Source organism: Stegodyphus dumicola, chromosome 2 (assembly GCF_044657685.1).
Source record: "Stegodyphus dumicola isolate Sdum_Otavi_A_Nest chromosome 2, ASM4465768v1".
Lineage (NCBI taxonomy): Eukaryota > Metazoa > Arthropoda > Arachnida > Araneae > Eresidae > Stegodyphus > Stegodyphus dumicola.
Window position 1 is genome coordinate 218,831,896 of NC_140769.1, and position 12,790 is coordinate 218,844,685.

At 31.0% G+C, this 12,790-nt stretch overlaps 1 protein-coding gene across 1 annotated transcript in view; it reads left to right on the forward strand.

Moving 5' to 3' along the window:
* thoc6 (THO complex subunit 6) overlaps positions 1 to 12,790 on the forward strand; it is a 51,050-nt gene that overhangs the window by 2,236 nt on the left and 36,024 nt on the right. The window contains exons 2-4 of the mRNA XM_085811780.1: positions 3,480 to 3,618; positions 6,822 to 6,898; positions 11,714 to 11,765. Coding sequence (XP_085667906.1) covers positions 3,512 to 3,618; positions 6,822 to 6,898; positions 11,714 to 11,765 — 236 coding nt within the window. The 5' untranslated portion in view covers positions 3,480 to 3,511. The remainder of the gene's footprint in view (positions 1 to 3,479; positions 3,619 to 6,821; positions 6,899 to 11,713; positions 11,766 to 12,790) is intronic.

Below are 12,790 nucleotides of genomic sequence, written 5' to 3' on the forward strand. Positions count from 1 at the left end.
CGTAACCATAAATATTTACAGTAGCATGTAGGTAATGAGCACAATAGTGATAATTCTTCTTCATCCGAATGAACAGATATCTGTTACTCTTTTAATACAATTCATGGGTTTACTATTGCAAAGAATCCGTTGATGACAGTGTATTTTTACTGTGTTTCCCTTGTTCATTTTGAAATCTTAGTGTTTGTTAATCAAAAATTCATTAAAGTTTTACAGAATATGAAATAGACAATAAAGCAAATTAGAAATTCAAGATTTGGGCTTCTAGTTACCCATATTCAGGTGGAGAACTATGTTATTCAAAATTTGAGTGCCCTAGGTATTATTATCTTTTCACGGTATGAGAAACATGCATACATTCATGCAGATTCTTTATTATTTAATTTCTTTAAATATTATGCAGAGTGATAATATTTGGTGGCAACAATCTAAAAAATAATACATCTGTTTATAGTGATTAGACGCAAAATGCTGTTTCAAAACTAATACTAATCCTCCTGGGCTAATGTCCCTTTCGGCTAGAAACATATGACAGTGGTGGCATTATGTCTTCAAACTGAAGAATTGTTAAGCTCATGACTCCCATACTTTGGCACATTCTGAAAATTTGGCTATTTTTACTTAAGTGGATGTGTTAATACATAATTACTGAATAATGAAGTATCCCATAATTGAACTTTTTTATTTGTGTGTTTATGTAAGGGTAACTTCTCAAAGCAATGATTTTCTAGTACTCATGCTAGCACAATAACCCTGGCACATTTTGGCAATATTTTACGGGCGAAAAAGAATGATGAATTACAATTGCAAAACTTAATACATGCATATTTTATTTTTGAATAATGCACTTTTTGTGAAAACAGTTGATAAGCTAACTTAAAAGTGGGTTTTTAAGTTAGCTTTGTTCTTGTAGAAATTTTGCAGCAATCACTTTAGAAACAAATTCAAAGCAGGTTTTCAGTTTACTGAAAAAAACTGATTTCTTGAAGTAATTTTACTACAGTTTTTTCCATTGCATGCAGATCCCTAATGTGTCAGTTTTAAAATTGAGTTTAATAGCAAAAAATAATAACAATTTCACTCTAAAAACTTGGAATAAAAAGTTTTTGATACTTCTTTGTTATAGTGGCCTCGAGATTAAATGGGCAATCAACTGAGGTATCTCACCAAAATCTGGCTGTGTGTTTTGAAACCTCACCATGTGACTGTATGCTAGCACCAGCTGCATATTCTTATACCTCACGGCATTTCAGTGTATATTAGCACCAGGTTGCATTTTTGCTGTGACCAGGTGTTCGTATATTATTCATTTTTCATGGGGTTTTCAAATAGGCATTCTTTATTTAAAAATATATTTCATTGCTTTTTTTGTGTGTGAATATGATATTATTAGCAGTCTCTAATTTACCAAGTAATGAGATGGGTGTCATATTGTTTCAAGAAAGAGATCTTTTACCTGGCAAACAAGTATGCAAAAATGGCCATAACTAGAAACTTTATGTAAAGGATGAAGGTGCAGTGTTAAAAATTGCAAAAAGAAGAGACTCCATGTTAGAAATTGGTACTGTAGTTCCACAAAATTGTTCATCTCTGATATTAAATGGTGTAACAAATGTATGAAAATGCTGCAGTTGACTGGAACAATTACATACGATAAAATAAGAATAATAATAATAAGGATTCTTAAAAATATTCTGCGGCAATGACATGCGAGTATTATTGTTATTATATACCGTGTTGTTTATTTTTACATTCATGCTTCATGAGCTTGGCAAAATTAAAGCTGAGATCTTGCCGTAAATCAAATCACCAAATACGGTTGTGGGGCCACTATAACAAAGAAGTACCAATTTTTTTTTTTTTAAAGCTGTAATTGCCTGTTAGAATTGAAGAATTGGGTACTTGCGTGTTATCGCAAACACCATAGTAGAAGTCACCAAATTTTTAGATTCTGCCACACTCTCTAAACCATGCATATAACCAGTCTTCAGGTAACCATTCTTATTACAATCCTTCAGTCAAGCAGCATCACCATTTATTTATGTATTCTACATTTTTTTTAATTGTAAATTCAAGTGGTTTTTATAAACAAACCATGATATTTTTTTGCTTTATTTATTTATTTATTTATTTTTTAATATGCACTTGTAGAATTTATCAGCCATAGAAGAAACTTCAGTAAAGTTTCTGTAGTAATACCGAATTTTTCTGCAAAGTCTTTACAGGGAACAATAAAGAGATGTATTTGGTAGATAGCTGGTGTTGCTGAGGTTTTGCATGATGAGTCTGTAATTATCTGATTTTTTTTTTTTTTTTTTTTAAGCAAAAAAGCAAATTGCTGTATACTTGGAAAAAGAATATTTAAAAAAGTTACAGAAAGAGATTTGGAGATGAATATTTTTTTTTTAATTTATCCCAAAATAACAATAAAAATTCGTATTTAAAATTGCTAAAATATGTTGACTTTTCATACATTAATAATGTTTCTCAGCTTAGATAAATACTGATAGTTTGGGATTCTTTAAAAAAAATTGTGGAAATCATCAACTTGTACAGGATAAGTAGCTTGTACATTTTCATCTGTAAAAAATTGCCAAATTGCACCAAGGTGGTTGTGTTAATATGTAAGTATCAAGAATTGTTATGCCCATTGTTGCCACAGTTTGGAGCATTCTGAGAATTTAGAAACTACTAAGGTGGTTGTGCTAATATGTAAGTATCCATTTTCCTGTGACAGATATTTCTGACATGTTATTAGGTAACAGTACTGAACATCATTGATTTTTTTTTTTTTTTTTGTAATTGCCATAGTTTATAGCATAGTAATTTTACCTATAAATTGTGGATGTTTCCTTTATAAAATGCCCATTGTACTTAAGCTGCGTTTAAACTGATCTGTTGAGGCGTCGAAGCGTAAGAAAACGCTTTCCGCATAATCCAGTTCATACCAGTGCGGCAACTTTCGCTTGTTGTCATATGCTCGCACTAGATGGCACTTCATATCGGAAACTTAGGGAAAAACGTGAAATTTTTGTGTGGTATTTTGACTTTTACGATTACATTTTTTAATTAAAATGGATTTAATTTCTGCTCAATTAAAACTTATTTTACTTCTTGCTTTGTGCAAGAGAAGCAGAATGCAGTGGTTTGTACAGTACAAAGTCAGTAATCCGGACGTCCATTATCCGGAATAATCTATAATCTGGACCTCAGAGCCACAAACTTTACACATGCGCGTAAAGAATGCTCATACGTTATGCATGCACGTAAATTTCTGCATGCCATCTTACCAGATTTAAATTGATGTTCTATAATCCAGAATTGCTGAAGTCCCGACAAGTCCGTATTACAGACTTTGTACTGTATTAATTTCTGAGAGATGACTGCAGTAAGGAAATGCAAATAATTTAAATGAAGAAATACGTTTGAATTGGCTAATGCTCATGCAAAAGTTTAAACATTATTTTTTTTATATCTAGTTCATATTAGGATATGCAGAGTAATCTTTATCATGGATAATATTAAGCAGTACTACACAACAGTTTTCAGTGTTGTATATTCTTCATGTGGTTATTATCTTGCTGCTGGCAGTAACTATGGGACCATAGCCATATTCAAGTAAGCATGTGATATTTAGTTATATATTTAAAATATTATTTTCTTAAAATGTAAGTTCTTTCTCTATTGCTAGTTTCTATTTTCCTTCCTTGTATTATAAATAAAATTTAAGATCATACATAGGTAACAACAGTTTTTTCCCTCCTTTAAAATCTAAACTTTTTAAATTTTGTGTATGAATAGGAAAGTCTGCCATTTGTTTGAATATGTCTATGAAATCATAAGAACTCTGTTTCTGTAGTGATATAAATTAAATTTAGTACATGGACAAACTTAGATATCCAGCATTGTTTATATAATGGCATAAATTAAATTTAATAAAGGATCTCACAACAGTCCTGTATATTTTGTGATGAATATTATGTTTTCCAACCTTTTCTTTGCTGCACACCTGTTCAGTACAAAATACAGTACAAAGTCTGTAATCCGGAGTCGTCGGGACTTCGGTGATTCCGGATTATAGATCATCAATTTAAATCTGATAAGATGGCATGCAGAAATTATACAATTAAAAATATGAAACCGTAATTTATGAAATAAAGAGCAATTATGATCTAAAGGGTATCAAAATTTAGAAAAAAAAAAAAAAAAGCAAGCTTACTATTTATTTGTTTACTTTATTAAACATTTCCTTCAGTGTAAGTTGTTTAAGTTGCTTCATTTTTTGTGCTAATACTTTCTCTTTAATTCTATAAACAGGCATAATTTGTTCAGTTACAAAGTTCCACTGTTCAAGTCCTGTAATTGCTGTGTTGAGAATACTGATTAACTTGTCAATCAAAATTTTTTCGTTTTCAATAACATCTCTGTCCCTTTCTTCACTATCGGTAGCGATATTTTCTACATCTAGAGCCATACGACAGATTTCGCCGTCCGTTAATTGATTGATGTTTAGGGCATTGTTGTCACAATGCAAAATTTCTGTTGTATCATCTTCATTTATTACCGCTTCTCCACATTTCTTTACAAAATCCAATAATTGGAAATTTTCACCTTTAGAAACCTCCAAAAACCTTCAAATTCATGGCTATCATCTTTATCATCCTCACCATGAAATATGGTAGCTGGCCATAAATTATGCCAAGCATTTTTTAACGTATATGGAGGCATATCCTCCCACAATGTTGCGATGTTCCACTCAGCAGATTTTATGCTAAAAAATTTCAAAAAGTCTTCAATAGTCTTGCCATTGTTCAAGAAATTTAACATAGATTTTAAAAATGCTACTTTATATTTGCATTTCAGCACATGTACTATTCCCATATCCATAGGCTGAATGATAGGCATACAGTTTGGAGGGAAGAATAATACAGATACATTATCTTTCACTAAAACTTTAAGTGAAGTATGCGCCAAACAGTTGTTAACAATCAGTACTATTTTTCAGTTATCAGGTAAACCAACCGAATTCAAATGTCGCGAAGCCTCGGGTATAAAATGATTTTCAAACCAATCATACTTGTATCATCCATGCTCTTTTATTTGTGTAGTATATAATGGGGAAATTCGTTACTCCTTTAAATGTTCAAGTTTGTGCATGTTTCCCGATTACGAAAAGTTTGCACTTGTACAATCCTGCAGCATTTGTTCACACTAAAATTGTCAATCTCGCTTTGGAATCTTTGACATCAGTTGGAGCCTTCTTTTCTGCTTCAGTATCAGCTGAAGCTTTTTCACCTGAAATTTTTAATTGCTTTATACCATGGCGATTTTAAAATTGGTTAACCGACCTGTCAAATATGTGCACTCAGTGCTTAAGTTCATTTCTTCATGAAATATGTTGGCTTGAGCCATTAGCATTGGACCCATTAATGGCATGCCCTCGCTGCGACGCTGTCTGACCCATTCAATCATCACTTTGTAATGATCGTCACTTTTAGCATAATCGTTTTTCTGTTATTGATTGCAAGTCGGGTGTTGGAATCCACAAAAAATTCAAAACGTACCTTTTTCTTTTTGCTTATGACATATACACTTTCCAATGTCATACTCCTCACATAATTTTGAGATGGATATGCCTTTATCTGTTTTTTTTGAAACAATTCCACTTTTTGTTTAATGGACATCGAAACATGCTTTTGCTTTGTAGATCCTTTGGCAGCTCCAGAATTGGAAACTCTTTTTGACATAATTGAAAGTTCATGCTTAATTTTTATAAATTTGCTCTAGCAGTATGCAAAAAATAATAAGCTGGATCCAATTAGAAGATTAAGGAACAGCGCAATCTGCAACATTAACTGAAATAATGCCTTAGAATCAGTAAAGATAATTTTAGGCTATCTTATACCATCTGTTATATATTAAACGCGCATGCGTTAAGCATGCAAAAAAAAAAAAAAAGTTTGTGGCTTTGAGGTCCGGATTATAGATCATTCCGGATAATGGACGTCCGGATTATGGACTTTGTACTGTATTGCATTATGAAAAAAGTAAATCTTCAGAAAATGCTTTTAATTTTTTCAAAAGTAAATTTCGACATGCTGTTCAGGATTAATTAAGAATTTAATAGTATTTTATCAGAAGCATTAAAGTGATCACTCATTATAAATACCATATAGTTAACAATGGCTATTCCATTCTTAGAAAATAGTGAAATTATAAATATGACTTGGACATGGGAGTTTAGAAATTTCATAATTAAGATTTTTAATTGTTGAAATCGTGCATTATGCTGTGAAATTAATTAAATAATTGGGATAATAATTAAATCAGGAATGGTGGCCAACTTGGTTATAGTCAAATAAATATGATGGATAGTATTGATTATGTTCTTTGTGTTAGATTGTGGACCATCATTTCTGATTTAATTATTATCTCTTGATTTTATATATACAACATATATATATATTATATGTATACTGATACAAAAAGAATTTTTAATAATAGTTTTGAGTAATTAAATTTCTCATTTTTTTTTAAACCTTGAAGTTACTTACTTTTTTACTTTTTTTTTAATGGGAGTAACAAACCTGTAAACCCTATTTGCAATGTCCTAGGCAAGGTGTTGCCCTTTTTATGAAGATAGTTTTCTTTAACTTCAAAATTCATCTTCGTCAGAGTATTGGGGCTTTACGAAAGTTTCCATCTTGGCGAACAGTGGCTGGCTTGCATAAAAATTGTTGGCCCATTTTATTTTCATCAGAGAAATATTGAGATCTTTTTGCTCTCATTCAAAAACTTATTAATCATTCTTTATTTAACAGTTTATCTCCTTTGATGGAAGATGATGAAGATTTTCAGGCTGATCCATCTCAAAAATATCCTATTTTTAAATTTGCTGGTAAGTAATTAGTTTTTCCCTTCATACATGATGAAATGGAAAAAATATGAAAATAAAGTATAATGAAAGTTTATTTTAATTAAAAACATTGACTACTTTTTGCTATCTTTTTGAGAGGTACAACAAAACTAATCATTTCAATTTTATGATTTCTTTAGTTTTGAAACAAACCATGAATACATAAACAGAATTTGATTTAAAAAATTAAAGTTTGTAATAATTTTTAAATTGATGGTAATTGAAATGATAACCATGATTGGCTTATATTCTTTGTGGCAAGGAAGGAAAATCATTTACAGTAAGAAAAATATAACAAAGTTATAAGATACTAATTTAAAAGTCGAATAACAAAAATTAGCGTTATATTTTAAAATTTTCACAGGACTAGTTTCGATGGTTTTACCGACCCATCATCCTCAGCTGCAAAAGTGCAAATGAATGAGATAAGATATAATGATCACTATATCTTATGTTATTATGAGGAATTCTGTAAAGAAAGCTACACTTAAAAGAATTTCTATAAAGAAATGCTTTCTGAATTAACTACTACTCTCACAAGATTTCATTCTATTAAATTTTTTGTTATTCTTGAAAGAGTTGGTGTAATTAAGATCCCAGAATGCTATAAAAGCCAGAAAACTTATGATTTGTTTAAGATAACATTAGGCAGAGGAACAGCTTTATTCTTGTGTCAATCATTTCTTGCTTTTATTCTTGTGCTTTCTGAATTAACTACTACTCTCACAAGATTTCATTCTATTAAATTTATTGTTATTCTTGAAAGAGTTGGTGTAAGTAAGATCCCAGAATGCTATAAAAGCCAGAAAACTTATGATTTGTTTAAGATAACATTAGGCAGAGGAACAGCTTTTATTCTTGTGTCAATATCCCAAATTTCAGGGGCATCATCAATGGTTAACATCACCTTCAAATGTTCTGTTCTTTTCATTATTATTTGGCTGTTCTAGTACTTAAAATGGATATCAACACAACTGCCTGAGCAACAATTAAAAAAAAAAAAAAAAAAAAGCGTGTTATCTTCTAATATAATATATTAGAAGTAATTCTAATAAATCTTCTAATACTAATATGCTGAAAAATATAATAATTAACAAATATAGCTAAAATCACAAAGCAGGAGATGAAATGAGACTTTATAAAAAAGTATGTAAGTCAAGATGGAAGGTAACTTCTCTCATAGGCTGCATAAAGGTAGCTTATCACATTTGTACAAAATATTTTAAATATTACAATGCCTGGCCATTTACAAGCATATAAAGTAAGTTGGATCAGAGTATAAGTTGGGATTTTACTGAGCACAGTATGCACTATAAGTTTAATAGTTTCTTTAAATAGTATGTAGATTTTATTATTCTCCTTCTTTATTTCTTTATTTTGTGATTATCTGCATCACTAGTTTCAACATATTTTAGAACTGCTGTATTTGCATACTTTTAAGTAAACATGCAACAATAACCAACTAATATATGCAAGTACAACTCACATGCTAGAATACACATGGATTTGCACTCTAACTGTCATTTCACTGAACAGTATCCACTAGCTGTAAAAATGTAAATATTGGCTATACAAATTATTGTTTCTTCTCATACTTTTTTTTAAAAAAATGCTTCTTTTTATTATTATTTATGATCAGAACGTTATCTAGGACTCTTAGAGATAGTCAAACAAATTTTTCATTATTTATGTATAATCTCCTGTTGACCATGAAAGATGGCTGCCATTGGCAAGATCCTATCAAAGTTGTTGCAGTTGTTCTTGAGCAATTCCGTGCTTTATGTAACCGTGATGGATGGAAGTTGAAAGGAATCGTCCCACAGGACATGGGTTTTGCATCGCTAAGCCTAACTTTAGAAAAAAAATCACAAAAAAAAGTTTAAGTTCTCATGCATAAATTTTGGTATTCTTTTAGATTATTACTTGAGCTATCATATATGTTAAAATGAGCATTTAATATAGTCAAAAGTCGTTAATTCGGACATCCATAATCCGGAATGATCTATAATCCGGACCTCAAAGCTACAAAGCGTCATGTTGACGCATGCACGTAAGACCTTTACTAAGGTAAAATTATAAGCTAAGCTAAAATTATCTAATTCAGTTAATGTTGAAGATTGCGTTGTTCCTTAATCTTCAAATTGGATCCAGCTTATTATGTTTTGCAGACTGTTAGAGCAATTTTATAAAAGTAAGCTGAACTTTCAATTATGTCAAATAGAATTTCCGATATATATTTACTAATATGTAGAGGATCTACAAAGCGAAAGTATGTTTCGAAGTCCATTAAACAAAAAGTGGAATTGCTGCAAAAAATGGATAAAGGCATATACTTTGTTTCTCTAACCATTCCGAAATCTGTTTATCAATTTCACGCTGCTCTGCGGCGGGAAGGGGGGGGGACACCGCGGCGCGCAATTAATTGGAAGTTGATCTGTCAGCACTATCCTTATCTTCAGGGCAGATGTTTTTATATTATTTGGCTTATAATTCCTTACTAAATGTAGTATTTCTCAAAGTACTCCATGTTTGATATGATTTAAATCAAATTCCTCGTCATTATAATTTGCTTCCGATAGTAAAGAAAGTGACACAGAGGTTATTGAAAACGAAAAAATTTCGATTGACAAATTAGTCGGTATTCTCGACACAGCAATTATAGGACTTCAACAGCGGAACTTTGTAACTGAAGAAGAAATTATGTCTGTGTATAGAATTAAAGAGAAAGTATTATCACATAAAACGAAGCAACTTAAACAACTTACATTGAAAGAAATGTTTAATAAAGTAAACAAATAAATATTAACCCTTTTTTTTTTGTAAATTTTGATACCCTTTAGATCATAATTGTTCTTTATTTCATAAATTATGGTTTCATATTTTTAATTTTATAATTTCTGCATGCTTACCAGATTTAAACTGATGATCTATAATCCGGAATTGCCGAAGTTCTGACGAGTCCAGATTAATGACTTTTGACTATAGTGTTTTTCCTTTACATTACATGAAAATATGCAAAACAAATTGTTTACTTTGACAAATATTTTTTGTAAGTGCTGTTCAAATTATTCCGAAGTTTTAACTGACAGAATATATTAATAAACTTTAAAATTTAAAAAAAGAATACTAGAAAGACTATTTACAAGAAGTAACATAATCTTTCACGGGATGAAGGTAATACTCAGTCTCTGATAAAGTGTCCGTATAAGAATCACTAGAAATATAGCTAACTTTTTAGAAAATTAATCATCACTCTTATCCATGTCATTAATTGGCTCATTTATCATGCAAGTATATCCTTTCTCTGATAAATAATGCTTTCTCGCCATAATAAACTGAAGTCAAGACTTTCGGAAATAAAAAGGGAAATATATGAAATATGAACAGTAAAAGCAATGCAAAGTGTAATAGAACCCCATATAGCAATCCTAAAAGACCCTACGTAGTAGCGAAAAAAGATTCGAAGGGCTACCAGAAATGTGAATGCATATATCACATGGTGAGTTAAAGAGCCCAGCAGCTCTCTTTGTTTACATTACGCTTTGCTTCCTCCCCACGCAACAGCTGACTCCAATGCTATGCAAAATGTGATCAAGCTGATGGTCAGAATCCTAAAACTATATTGAGTTCAAAAGTAATGGACACAAGATGCCATTCTAGGGGTCTTTAAAACATGTTTCAGATTAAAATGCATATGTGCATTTACCATCCCTTGCGTTATCTGTCCAGTGATGCATGGGTGGTATGCCCAGCTGCGAGATGTCAGTAGAGAATATGTATATGGGATGCTCATCCTAAAAGGGTTAATAAATAATCAGTATTTGACTGACTTTCATAAAAAGGCTTTTGCCCATTTCTACTAATTTTCTAGGCCCTCATCTTACTGGAAGTTCTGTTTAGAATGCTATGTAGAAAAAGAGATAGAGGACGCTGCGCCAGCCGTACTTTTAGCTACGTTTCGGCAGAGAGAGTATGTTAACTAGAGTTTCGGCAGAGAGAGTTGAGAGAATGGTTGAGTGTGGTATGAAACTAGCTATCGTGTAATCTGTATATAATACTTATACATAGTTATTGATTGATTTAGTAGATTTAGTTTAAAGAAGTGTTTTTATTTACCACAATACAACATCAAGAACCATCGATGTGAGTATGGAATTAGGTGTTTTTATTCCACATGCTATGTGCACAAACTTCTTGGCAAGAAATTGTTCCAATCCATTGCTGCCTTTTCAGTTATATTGAGCTAACTATAGCATGTCCATTATACTCATGCTTTTTTTTATGGTAGAATTACATAAGTATGAAAATAATCTGCTGCTTGCTGTTCTGTTAAAAGCTGGTCCTAAATTTTAATCTTTTTCGCCCTGCCCTCTGAAAAAAGCAAGGAAAAAAATACTTCAGTAATACATAATCTGTTAATTTATATCCTTGTTCATAAAAACAAAAGGAGGATTATCAAAAATCAATTAGGGTTATATCAAATGGAAGCTCATATTATGAATGTGCTGTTAGGTCATGCTTATCCATAGCTTGTGCTAAATTATGCTGCTTGGTGACAGTTATGTGGTCAGCAAGATAATGCATAAATATCCTTTTTTCACCAATAATAAAGTCACCAATAAGTTGGTCACTTTTTTTAAGGGTGTGGGTAATCACAAGTTATTATTTTTATTAAGAAACTACTAAATTTACATTTTTAAGATTATTGTCAGTATAAATGTCATTGCAATAATTTTACTTTTTTCAATTTTGTTTTTCATTTTTATGGAATTTCTGATGTATATTTTCTTATTTTAGCCCATTCTAGTCCGATTTATTCTTTGGTATCTTCAAAGCAACTTATTATAAGGTAAAATTTAAATCATTTGTATTTTGTATTAAAAATTTTTATAGGTAATTAGTTGATATAATATTTAGCATAATTGATTTCATGAATCAGTTATGCTAAACAAGCTGTGCCTTTGTGAATTGCATTTATAATTTATTAAATGTTAACTCTTAAGTTAATTTTCTTCCTGAAGTTCTACATGCAGTGTGTATTTTGATAGTTTAGGGATCTTATTTTTGTTTTATCTAGCACAGGGATGTCAAACTCATAGGTACACTTGGGCCAAACAAACAAGGTTTAACTTTAGGGGGGCCGAAAAAAAAAATCAATATTCATAGAAACGTAGATTTATTTCGAATAATACAATAATAAACATATATATATATTTATATAGAAAAGAACAAGAAAAATTTAATGTTTACGTTCTGATACTTGACATCTCTTCTCTGCTATTATCTTTCCTATTTCGGAAGAAATTTTGTTTGCAGTGATAACTTTCAACGCTGACCCAAGGTGAGCATCATTAATACGGTTTCTAATAGGAGACTTATTACCACCTTTCATGACTGAAAATAATTGCTTGCACCGATAAGTGCTACCAAACATGGAAATAATTTCATATGTGAATTTTCGAGTATTTTCAAACCTGGCTAGTAAATATTTGTAAAATTCAGGCACGCCCACTTCAATGAATTTTGCTTTCAAATTTGAGTTGCATTGAATCTCGATCACCTCCATTTGCATATGGCTGGGTACTGATTCAATACTTATTGAGAAAAATTGAAGAAAACAAAAAAAAATTTGTCTTCGAGGAAACTAAAATCATTAAACCTCGTTTCAAATTCAGTTGTTAAATTTGCAATTTTTTCTGCGTATTTTTGATACGAACAAGTATCATCTAAACTTGATTTGTTCATGCTGCACGTCGGGAAGTGCGTCAAATCTTCATTAAGGTGTTTTTCCCAAAGAACTAGTTGACATTTGAATGCTTTAATTATGTCAAACATGTTCGTAATGATATGATCTTTTCTTTGTAACAATAAATT